This window comes from Dermochelys coriacea, chromosome 5 (assembly GCF_009764565.3).
Source record: "Dermochelys coriacea isolate rDerCor1 chromosome 5, rDerCor1.pri.v4, whole genome shotgun sequence".
Taxonomy (NCBI): Eukaryota; Metazoa; Chordata; order Testudines; family Dermochelyidae; genus Dermochelys; species Dermochelys coriacea.
In genome coordinates, this window is record NC_050072.1 from 15631503 (window position 1) to 15644750 (window position 13248).

General features: G+C 40.5%; 1 protein-coding gene across 3 annotated transcripts in view; it reads right to left on the reverse strand.

The window, feature by feature from the left end:
* The window catches only part of DYM (dymeclin), a 389914-nt gene that overhangs the window by 184900 nt on the left and 191766 nt on the right, over window positions 1-13248 (reverse strand). For all 3 annotated transcript variants that reach the window (XR_006281709.1, XM_038401598.2, XM_043515244.1), the window contains exon 12: window positions 9722-9847. Coding sequence is in view for 2 of the 3 variants with exons in the window: in XM_038401598.2 (XP_038257526.1) it covers window positions 9722-9847 (126 nt within the window). In the remaining variant the exon portion in view is untranslated. The remainder of the gene's footprint in view (window positions 1-9721; window positions 9848-13248) is intronic.

Consider the following 13248-nt stretch of genomic DNA (forward strand, 5'->3'; position numbering starts at 1 on the left):
CTAATCCATTTCAGTTAAAACTTTCCAAAATATTCAGCCTGAAGTGGACACCCAGAGAATTTCAGCCCCAATGGTTCAAGTTTGCCAAAGCAGTAAAACTGAAAATAGAGTCTTATAATGGAAGTGTCAAGCAACCTCAATAATAGGCTTACTAGCCACACCTATAATATAATTTCCCACTCATCAGCGTTTAATAGCACTGTGTAGAGCAATGTTCAGTCCTGACCTACAAGATACTCAGGTACTCTATTTTTAAGACTCTTATAATAATTACCTAACTATATACTCAGCTGACTCTTCAGCTCTAGTAACTTCCTAGTGTCAAATCAAAAGGCATACTAATAATCACACACAAAAAAAGAGGTTTCAGAGTAGCAGCCGTGTTAGTCTGTATTCGCAAAAAGAAAAGGAGTACCGGTGGCACCTTAGAGACTAACAAATTTATTAGAGCATAAGCTTTCGTGAGCTACAGCTCACTTCATCGGATGCATCCGATGAAGTGAGCTGTAGCTCACGAAAGCTTATGCTCTAATAAATTTGTTAGTCTCTAAGGTGCCACAAGTACTCCTTTTCTTTTTGCAAATACAGACTAACACGGCTGCTACTCTGAAACCTAACAAATTTATTAGAGCATAAGCTTTCGTGAGCTACAGCTCACTTCATCGGATGCATTTGGTGGAAAAAACAGAGGAGAGATTTATATACACACACACAGAGAACATGAAACAATGGGTTTATCATACACACTGTAAGGAGAGTGATCACTTAAGATAAGCCATCACCAGCAGCAGGGGGGGGAAAGGAGGAAAACCTTTCATGGTGACAAGCAAGGTAGGCTAATTCCAGCAGTTAACAAGAATATCAGAGGAACAGTGGGGGGTGGGGTGGGAGGGAGAAATACCATGGGGAAGTAGTTTTACTTTGTGTAATGACTCATCCATTCCCAGTCTCTATTCAAGCCTAAGTTAATTGTATCCAGTTTGCAAATTAATTCCAATTCAGCAGTCTCTCGTTGGAGTCTGTTTTTGAAGCTTTTTTGTTGAAGTATAGCCACTCTAAGATCTGTGATCGAGTGACCAGAGAGATTGAAGTGTTCTCCAACTGGTTTTTGAATGTTATAATTCTTGACGTCTGATTTATGTCCATTCATTCTTTTACGTAGAGACTGTCCAGTTTGGCCAATGTACATGGCAGAGGGGCATTGCTGGCACATGATGGCATAGATCACATTGGTAGATGCGCAGGTGAACGAGCCTCTGATAGTGTGGCTGATGTGATTAGGCCCTGTGATGGTATCCCCTGAATAGATATGTGGACAGAGTTGGCAACGGGCTTTGTTGCAAGGATAGGTTCCTGGGTTAGTGGTTCTGTTGTGTGCTGTGTGGTTGCTGGTGAGTATTTGCTTCAGATTGGGGGGCTGTCTGTAAGCAAGGACTGGTCTGTCTCCCAAGATCTACTATATCCCAAGAAACTACTATATGCCACAAGGGGCCACAACAATGGTTCCCCTAACCCACCCAGCAATATTGTTAATCTATCCAACTATACTCTTAGCCCAGCAGAAGAATCTGTCCTATCTCGGGGCCTCTCCTTTTGCCCCTCCACCCCCACGAACATGATACAGTTCTGTGGTGACCTAGAATCCTATTTTCGACGTCTCAGACTCAAGGAATATTTCCAACACACCTCTGACCAACATATTAACCCACAGAGACCTTCCTGCCAACACTACAAAAAGAAGGATTCTGGGTGGACTCCTCCTGAAGGTCGAAACAGCAGCCTGGATTTCTACATAGACTGCTTCCGCCGACGTGCACGAGCTGAAATTGTGGAAAAGCAGCATCGCTTACCCCATAACCTCAGCCATGCAGAACACAGTGCCATCCACAGCCTCAGAAACAACTCTGACATCATAATCAAAAAGGCTGACAAAGGAGGTGCTGTCGTCATCATGAATAGGTCGGAGTATGAACAAGAGCCTACTAGGCAGCTCTCCAACACCACTTTCTACAAGCCATTACCCTCTGATCCCACTGAGAGTTACCAAAAGAAACTACAGCATTTGCTCAAGAAACTCCCTGAAAAAGCACAAGAACAAATCCGCACAGACACACCCCTGGAGCCCCGACCTGGGGTATTCTATCTGCTACCCAAGATCCATAAACCTGGAAATCCTGGACGCCCCATCATCTCAGGCATTGGCACCCTGACAGCAGGATTGTCTGGCTATGTAGACTCCCTCCTCAGGCCCTTCGTTACCAGCACTCCCAGCTATCTTCGAGACACCACCGATTTCCTGAGGAAACTACAGTCCATTGGTGATCTTCCTAAAAACACCATCCTAGCCACTATGGATGTAGAAGCCCTCTACACCAACATTCCACACAAAGATGGACTACGAGCCGTCAGGAACAGTATCCCCGATACTGTCACGGCTAACCTGGTGGCTGAACTTTGTGACTTTGTCCTGACCCATAACTATTTCACATTTGGTGACAATGTATACCTTCAAATCAGCGGCACTGCGATGGGTACCCGCATGGCCCCACAGTAGGCCAACATTTTTATGGATGACTTAGAACAACGCTTCCTCAGCTCTCGTCCCCTAATGCCCCTACTCTACTTGCGCTACATTGATGACATCTTCATCATCTGGACCCATGGAAAAGAAGCTCTTGAGGAATTCCACCAGGATTTCAACAATTTCCATCCCACCATCAACCTCAGCCTGGACCAGTCCACACAAGAGATCCACTTCCTGGACACTACGGTGCTAATAAGCGATGGTCACATAAACACCACCCTATATCGGAAACCTACTGACCGCTATTCCTACCTACATGCCTCTAGCTTTCATCCAGATCATACCACTCGATCCATTGTCTACAGCCAAGCGCTACGATATAACCGCATTTGCTCCAACCCCTCAGACAGAGACAAACACCTACAAGATCTCTATCATGCATTCCTACAACTACAATACCCACCTGCTGAAGTGAAGAAACAGATTGACAGAGCCAGAAGAGTACCCAGAAGTCACCTACTACAGGACAGGCCCAACAAAGAAAAGAACAGAACGCCACTAGCCATCACCTTCAGCCCCCAACTAAAACCTCTCCAAAGCATCATCAAGGATCTACAACCTATCCTGAAGGACGAGCCATCACTCTCACAGATCTTGGGAGACAGACCAGTCCTTGCTTACAGACAGCCCCCCAATCTGAAGCAAATACTCACCAGCAACCACACACCACACAACAGAACCACTAACCCAGGAACCTATCCTTGCAACAAAGCCCGTTGCCAACTCTGTCCACATATCTATTCAGGGGATACCATCATAGGGCCTAATCACATCAGCCACACTATCAGAGGCTCGTTCACCTGCGTATCTACCAATGTGATCTATGCCATCATGTGCCAGCAATGCCCCTCTGCCATGTACATTGGCCAAACTGGACAGTCTCTACGTAAAAGAATGAATGGATATAAATCAGACGTCAAGAATTATAACATTCAAAAACCAGTTGGAGAACACTTCAATCTCTCTGGTCACTCGATCACAGATCTTAGAGTGGCTATACTTCAACAAAAAAGCTTCAAAAACAGACTCCAACGAGAGACTGCTGAATTGGAATTAATTTGCAAACTGGATACAATTAACTTAGGCTTGAATAGAGACTGGGAATGGATGAGTCATTACACAAAGTAAAACTACTTCCCCATGGTATTTCTCCCTCCCACCCCACCCCCCACTGTTCCTCTGATATTCTTGTTAACTGCTGGAATTAGCCTACCTTGCTTGTCACCATGAAAGGTTTTCCTCCTTTCCCCCCCCTGCTGCTGGTGATGGCTTATCTTAAGTGATCACTCTCCTTACAGTGTGTATGATAAACCCATTGTTTCATGTTCTCTGTGTGTGTGTATATAAATCTCTCCTCTGTTTTTTCCACCAAATGCATCCGATGAAGTGAGCTGTAGCTCACGAAAGCTTATGCTCTAATAAATTTGTTAGTCTCTAAGGTGCCACCGGTACTCCTTTTCTTTTTACACAAAAAAAGAGTAAAGGATGTGGAACTCTCCTTTCTACTGACTCTGAGAACATACATTTGAAGTTCTATCACTGCTGCATGAATCTTTAGGAAGGAGAAACTAGTGATATTACAGGTACAGTACAGGTGAAGACAGATAATAAACCAAGTCAGTTCTGATGGCTAAGAAGACTGATTATACTTTTAATGAGCCTAGAAGGGGGAAAAGTAACCTGGATACCATTAAACCAAAACCAGCAGAGTTGACTATAAGGCTGAAGTGCTATTTATGCACACAGAGATTTCACTAAAACAGAACACATCAGAATAATAGCCTGCATTCCAGAGTAGCCCCAGAACACACTAATATGACTTTATTCCTCAAGAAAAAATGTTTCAGAAATTTTGACTGAATCATGGTGGTCAAAAAAACAAACCTCTAACTCCTGTATGTCATGCCTACAACTCTTTCATTTCATATTTCGGTTTACACCAATTAGGCCTTTAATATACAAAAAAATCCCCAAAAAGAACGCTTGGTTTCTGAAACAATAGTAGTATACAAGTGCATTAAAAACATGTCACCAACTAAGAAAGAAGCATAGAATTCAGCAGTGTCAAATGTTGTCTCTTGTCCTATACTTAGACTGTAAGCGAATTGGGGCAGGGACTATCTTTTTATTCAATGTTTGTACAGTACCTAGCACAACGGGGTCCTGGCCTGTGACTAGGGCTCTGATGTGCTGTGGTAGTACAAATAAATAATGATAATAATAATAAGTAGTCATTTCATAAGGGGACTGGTAGTCAGGAGATCTTGGTTCCCAACTCTGCCAGAGACTCATTAGGTCATTAAGTAAATAACCTGTGGCTAATTTTCAGAGGTGCTAAGCACCCACAATTCCAGCTGAAGTTAAAGGGAAATGTGAATACTCAGTTCCTCTGGAAACAGGGAGCCAACACCTGACTCTCATAATCAACATTTTTTTAAACAAATGGGAAAAATGAAACTTCTGTCTTTGTAAAGTGCTTTTAAATGCTTGATAAAATGTGTTATTTTCACACACAATAAAATTTCAGTACATGACTGTTCAGCTTCAAAGTAGCTTCATCAAAAAAAAAATCCATAAACTCTCAGTAAAAAACAGGAACTTTAAATTAAGGTTTAATTAGAGAAATTATGACATTTCTGCCTCTATATTCTCACTGAAGCTTACAAATTAATGGGTATAAAGAGTGGTCATGACAGAAAATACATTTCTTATCAAAATGATAACGAGCTACAAAACAGAGGCAGTTACTAGCCCAACTGTGTATGTTTTCTTGCATTGTTCAACTATTCTTCAGCAAACAATCTCACAAAAAGCAACATGACTAAGTAAGCAGCATAAAATACTTACAACAAAACCCCCAAACACATTCAATTTATCAGGTTTTAAGGTTTCATAAATTCAAAATTTAGTTACGGTTTTAAGAAAGTTTTGCTAAGATTTAAACATTTTGAGAGAGAATGCGGACCCAGTTTCAAACAAATCTGGTACGATTTATGGATTTGCACTGAAAATGAAAATAAAACCTGAAGCTTTGCACACAATACCCAGAGAAAAGTCTGCAAATTTTGACTTGAGTTTGCTCTGAATTCTCAAAGCGAAAGAAGGGCTGTAGACCCAAGAGAACAGTACTTCAAAAATGTGTTTGCATGAAACTCTGAGAACTGAAACCTCAGAATTTCCCACAGCTCTGATTATGAGGCACTTCTTCAGAATCTGAGGAAGACTGACTCAGTGTTAAAATTTTAAACTGCAACATACACAACATATTTCCAGTTATTATTATTTGATAACAGCGTCATAGCACCACTGAGGTTTGGCCCAGCCCCCATGGCGGGGGCGGCAGAGGAGAGGGGTGAATCTGGGTCAAATTTGAGTGAGTGGCACTGCAAACCCCGTGCACCAGAGGCCAGGTCACGACGCCGAGATCGGGAGCCAAGCCCAGCCAGCCTGCGGGACAGGAGCCAGCTCAATTGGGACCTATTCTGGCTTTCTTGTGGTTTCTTTATTTCCCCCAATGTGTCACAACTCCCCTGAGGTCACAACCCACAGTTTGGGGAACTATAAGAAGGTGTTCGTTAGTATTTGTACAGTGCTATGAAGAGTTACAGAAGCATTTGCTAATGGGCAGCACAAAGTCACTGAAGAGGTAATTTTAAGTGTCCTGTTGCAATTTGGAAACAAAGTAACATTTAATAAGAAATATAGTTGTCTGTAGGAAAAAAGAACCATAAAAGTTTTGTGATGCTGCATCTCATTTGAAGATCTCAATTAAATTATGGTTTCATGTTGCTGGGGGGTGCTGATGGGTAGGAGGGAATCAATTCACCAAAGACCTATCGGTTTACTCCATTGTTAATACTGAAGTAAACTGGGTTCTGTGCAAGTCCCGGGGGTCTGCCTGCATGGAGTCAGTTGCAGGAACAAGATCTATGTTTTGATCACCTCTTCCATGCAGCTAAGACCACATTTATTTTAAATAAAAACCCTTTAGCAGTTAGAAGAGTTTCTGTGGTTTCCTGGGCTCTTTACCAGTCTGTATAATCACAGAGATTTATAAAACTGTGCTTACTAAAATTAATCTTAAAAATCAATAAATAAATAAACGTGGGTGTAATACCACAAAGGAAAATATGCCCATAAATGGATCACACAGTAATGACTGTTATAAGAACATTACAGGATATGCATCAGCACAGAGAAAAACAGGTCGACTCAAAATACATTAAATTATTCTCTTATTTTCTCAGACTTCAGCCAAGTGATGGAAGAAGCTTCCTGCTGAAATTGCTAAAATGCAATAAATACTTACAGTGAATAAGAGCTTCATTCAGGTTGTGTGACTGGTGCTAGAAATTCACATTTTACAGACAGATTTAGATAGCTCCCTTCTCTTCATTGACAAGTTTTTTCTTCCCTATGAGAGCCTCTCAGCATTTGGGGAGTTGTGTGTTTGAGATTTAAGACATTTAATTAAACTAATTCAGTAATTAACACTATACAAAATCTATTTGGAAGCTAGTCCCACACCTTTCACATTGAGAATACACATCTAAAAACATTGAAAAGGATGTAAACTGGTGTCAGATGCACCAATGCATTCTTACACCTGATTTCCAGAGGAAAAGATAAAACATGGCTTTATCTGTCCTTTTATTTTCTTCTGACAGCCATACACAGGTGAGTAGGTCCTCAGGAACTGGCATCAGGAAGATCCTTTCACAAACTGTCCATCAGAACAGGGTTGGGCTTAACCTGCAATATTCATATCTGGATTTTGAAGTCCTCCTTCTCTTCCCCTCTTCCACAAAGTTCAGTGATGTTCAGAATTAGGAATGAAACAAGGGAATCAGAAAATGCTGCTTGCCCAGGGTCGTGGGTAAAGCAAATAACTGGAGGGGAATTTTCTTGGAACACAGGAATCCTGGGGCCTCAGGGTCATAGTCCTTGACCCACTTCTAGTCAAGTATATCATGGTTGCTAAGGCAATGTTGTAGTGTCATGGCTGCTAAGGCAATGGGAACTCACCTGCACAGCCATAGCTGAATTCTCTGGGTGAGGGCAGGAGATACCCAACCTCTCCTCTTCATTGCACCCGTCCATCTCTGTGACAAAGTTTTGGAGTGCAAAGGGAAACAAAAGCCCTGGAGTTCAATGTAAGCAATGCTACAGAAGTAGCAAAGGTGCATTTTGTTTGACTTTAGGCCTTATGCACAGAGGGGAATACATACCATTCACGGGGTGTGAAAGAAGGGATAGAAAAGAGGACTGCACAGAGTAAAGGAACAGAGGAGGGTGGAACAGGTTGGATGACCCCCAGGTCTGCCCTCCAACTCAATGCCAATGTGTTCCTTCAGCTGTTGATAGAGCAGCATGCAACTTCTTGAAAGTCATCCATTTTTGGCCCTCTTCCCAGATGCAGCGAGAAGCTGGTCACATGAGCAGTTCACATGTACAGGACTATGGGCTCAGGCAGCAGCCCACAGGCCCAGGATTCTCTCCCCCATTCCCATAGTACTCATTTAAGGAACAAAAAGATGCATGTCCTGACCGCTTGGAGACACCAAAGGATATCCTACCAAGCATCCTCTGCTGAAGAGGGAAACAGAGGTATAAGATAAGGCAGCAAAGAAAATACTGAAAGAGAAGATATGGAACAGAAAGGAGAACAGAGGCAGAGAAGGGCAAGCATGTGAAAACTGGCAGGAAAAAGGAGGGCAAATACTTGTTTTAATTAAAATGAGATAGTAAATATCACTCACATTATAAAGCCACCATTACACCAACGTTGGCAATCTCAGCAGTGATTACAAGGATTAAATGGACATAGAAAGCAAATTATGCTCTCACCCCATGGCTTAACCTAAAACTGGCCATTTTAGGAAAATCTGCCATGTTTGCCTAAACAATGAGAGATCTGTTGACAGAGCATGTTTAAAGTCTTTAAAATAAATGAAGAAAGATGAGGCAAGGAAGTGGTGGTGGTTGCGTACTGTATCTCAATAGTTCAGTAAACTCAATTCATGAGCAAAAACTTGAATGTTAAGGAGATACTAAATCTATAGACACTGCATCCAAATATATACACCCATGGTGTGTGGGGCGGAAGGAAAAGTCTCCAGAGAAATGTTGGCTTCAGCAGTTTGCATATTTGCCGTCTGTTTTCGTCCCAAAAGTTGCTTATTAGTCCCAAGGAATTTCACATACACAAAAAGTCCTCCTGTTTTCTACAGATAGATCTACATTATCTCCTACAAGGCTACAGAAATTTGTGACCAAAATTCTCTCTCTCGGGTTTTTATAAATCTCTATCACTTTGATAACCTGGGGAAAAAGTCACATTCCTGCTAAGACAGGACAAACTTACCTGTAAGAAAGATTCTGTTTAACTACCTGAACACTTGCTTTCAGCTTTTCACTTCTCCTTTATGAATCAATGCATCACATAATCCCAAGAGATACTTTGCATGTCCGAGCCAAAAATCAGATAAAATTAGATAAAACTTCTTCTACATTGTGATAGTTTTACAAGCTAGGAAACTAGAACGATCATCCCAGTCAGTCTCCAGCATAGCTGGTCAAGGCCAATGAAATCTATTCAGAATTTGGACCATGTTATATGGCTAATATAAAAAAGATATTAATCTGGCCGAAAGACAGACCGGAGATGCCAAGTAAGGAAGTTACATCCAGTTTGGGAAATAAAAACTCCCACTAAAGTCCCTTCAGTTGAAATATAAGCTGCTTAAGTAAGGTTGCTGTGAAAGCATAGGACTGTTTACCCATCATTCTATTTCTTTTTCTTCCTTGGCAGTATCCTTGAGGCAACCTGCCTGCCTACTTCCATGCTCAGTTGGAAAGAGGAAACACCAGAGAAGAACAAAGTTATTCTAGTGGCAGGAAAATCATTTGTACACATCACTAAACAAAGATTATTGAAAGGAAACCTATAACCCTCTTTTAATTAGTCCTGTAGGAAATGAGTATATATTTTCAAATGTTGAAGAGCAAATTTAATCTGTAAATCAGTTCTGCTGAGGAGACAATTATTGTCCTAAAACATGCAAGCTCATTTTTATTCAGATAAACATCTAAATGATTTTTATTTTCTAAGAGTTATTTACCATAACAGTAACTCACCACTTCATGAATAGATCGATTGAAGCCATCATCCTCTGTAAGGATCAACAAAATTATAAGAGCCATATAAACATGGTGTGAATTCCTTTCTTCAACATGATAGAGAATCTCAAGAATTGGCAAAACCTTCAGGGGAAAAATAAGAATGCATTAGTTTAGCCTTTCAAACATCACAAACAATAAACACAAAAGGTTTAAAACCCTCCTTGTGTCATCCTGTCCTTCATAATATCACAGCATCCTTTCCCTCCTGAAATAGCCACCCCTAACAACTGATATAAAATGCTCAAACGCCTTCCATCTGCTTTTTATGTCTCCGTGAGAGTCATTAAAAGTCTAAACATATTCTTTCTTGTAGTGAGACATTGAATTTTAATTCCTAATCAATGGAATTCCTAGCCACACCAGTTACTATAAGGCTCTGAAAATTCCATCTCCCATCTGATAGAAAAACTGTTTGCTGAACCAAATTTATACCAGTCCACGGCTAACTCAGTTGAAACACAGTTTGCCTAACTATAATACACGGGGCTCAATCATCTTCCTCACAACATTTTACAAAGGTTTAGTCAACACAGAACGATGGTTTGAAATGGTTTTGTCCCATCCATCATAGCTAGACAGTGTTTGAACTGCACTATTCAGAATCATTGTACAACCAGAGGAGGGCAAAAACTTGCACCTTAATCCAAACCTCTTGGAATTTAAAGGGGTGGAGGTGACCAAATTAGCATCCTCAGATCTGAAAAACAATTTGGGTTGGATTCAAAACCAATAAAAGCCTGTTTTTCCAATTCTAATTCATATACTGCCAGTGTTTCAGTGTTCCCATTCTTATGAGAGTTCAGCCCAAGGTCTTGCAACATTTCCACAAGATGGCCAGTTTGAACCAAAGTCTTGAAAGAAGGGCTGACAGGATTTCATTGCCACAGAATTAGCACCTAAACTCTAGTCTTGATTTGTCCTCAAACTCCAGCCTAAACTTAATCCAGATGCAAATACTGTCTCTTCACCATTTCTTTGAATATTAGCTTTACATTGGCTCAGTATAATTTCCCCTTCCCATGATTCCTAAATCACAAAATAATATAGTAAAAGGACTTCAGAAGATTCTTATTTCCAAGAGTGAATGAGGCACAGAGAACTCTTCCTAAGAGATTATAGATGCTTAAAGACTTAGCTTGATGTTTTAAAAAACAAACCGAACATAGCAGGATGAATCATGTGAAACCTTTTCTGGTGACCAGCCAGTACTCTGAATGCATCATATGCCTCTAAAATTACCAGAAATGTTCTGTTATAATCACCAAGTTCCAAAACAGTTTGTTTTGGCTCGACACACGAAAGACATTTTTACAGTGTCTTATAAAACCAGTGGGTTGTCTTTATAGGTTTCTGGCACATACCTTTTCTGGGGCACGTTAACCAGGATGAAGATAACACCACAGGAAAGAATGAGACTTTTTTAAAAAACACTTTTTTCCCATCATTAGAACCAAACATCTTTCTCTATAAATTCAAAAGTTAGGGATTTCAAACAGTCAATTCTTTGCTGTTAAAAACAGTTCATTTTTCTACATCGTGCAATTGTAGGGATTGAGATTTTCTTCTCTGAACTACATGATCATTGAAACGAAGACAACATTGTTATAACATTTGTATTGCAGATAGCACAATATCAGTGCTAAAAATAAAATATATTTATTTCCCCATCCCTCAGTGGGAAGTAGTTTTCCCCATATGCTTGAGCAAATGGCTCTTCATTTCTATCTATCCCTAAATACAACAAGCACCATTGTTATGGCTGAAATGGACACAACTCTCACCAGCATTAGATGCCACTACAATTCCTTCATCAGAAACTCAGCATTTCTGTTAAAGAATGCGAGACTCTCATCTCCCATCTCCAATCAGAATCAACGTGTGCTCACTCGCTCTCTGTTGCATTCCCAGGAATTCCTGCCTTGAGGCAAGGAGAACTAGTTTAGAGAAGAAAAGGAGTACTTGTGGCACCTTAGAGACTAACAAATTTATTAGAGCATAAGCTTTCGTGAGCTACAGCTCACTTCATCGATGAAGTGAGCTGTAGCTCACGAAAGCTTATGCTCTAATAAATTTGTTAGTCTCTAAGGTGCCACAAGTACTCCTTTTCTTTTCGCGAATACAGACTAACACGGCTGCTACTCTGAAACCTAGTTTAGAGAAGGACTCAGTTCTCCTGGATGGTAGCACAGAACACTGCCATCTAGATCACCCCTTCTTTGATATTTTTAAGCATAAGATAAGCAGATAATGAATAAAGACATTTGTTTTTCTGACATGAAGCCTAGAACTCTTTAGTGTTATTACTGGCTTCTTCTGTCTTTCACAAGTTTTTCAACTGAAAAAGAAAAAAAATTCTAAACTACTCACACAAGGCTTACTGCCTGAGCTCACAGCTCCAATTGCTTCCAACTAAAATACAGCAGAACCTCAGAGTTATGAACAGGTTGGAATGAAGGTTGTTCATAACTCTAAAATGTTCATTACTCTGAACAAAACATTATGGTTGTTCTTTCAAAAGTTTACAACTGAACAATGACTTAATACAGCTTTAAAACTTTATGATGCAGAAGAAAAATGCTGATGTTAACCATCCTAATTTAAATGAAACAAGCACAGAAACAGTTTCTTTACGTTGTCAAAAATTTTTTTTTAAATTTTCCCTTTATTGCAATTCTTCAACAAAAAAACCCTTCAAAACAGACTCCAACGAGAGACTGCTGAATTGGAATTAATTTGCAAACTGGATACGATTAACTTAGGCTTGAATAGAGACTGGGAGTGGATGGGTCATTACACAAAGTAAAACTATTTCCCCATGTTTATTCCCCCCCGCACCCTCCACTGTTCCTCACACGTTTTTGTCAACTGCTGCAAAAGGCTCACCTTGATTATCACTACAACAGGTTTCCCCCCTCCCCCACACCCCCGCTCTCCTGCTGGTAATAGCTCATCTTAAGTGATCACTCTCCTTACAGTGTGTATGGTAACACCCATTGTTTCATGTTCTCTATGTATATAAATCTCCCCACTGTATTTTCCACTGAATGCATCCGATGAAGTGAGCTGTAGCTCACGAAAGCTTATGCTCAAATAAATTTGTTAGTCTCTAAGGTGCCACAAGTCCTCCATTTCTTTTTGCGATACAGACTAACACGGCTGCTACTCTGAAACCTGTTAATATTTATTATAATCAAAATTTAATATATTACCATGCAAGTTATAGGGCCTTGTAATAATTGTCAAGCAGACTTGTTAGTGATGAATAACACTGTACCAAGCACATCTGGGACACATGTTGCTTCAGAACCGCCCAAGATACATATTATCTCTATTTGAAAGGATGTTAGTTCATAAACCATAGCTGGAGAAGTGTATTCATGTTCAAGAAGCACCCATGGCACTAAAGGTGCAGGGATAACTGAACTAAAAGCACCCTTATTGACACTGTGTGAAATATTGTATATCAGCTCAATCAGCAGTAA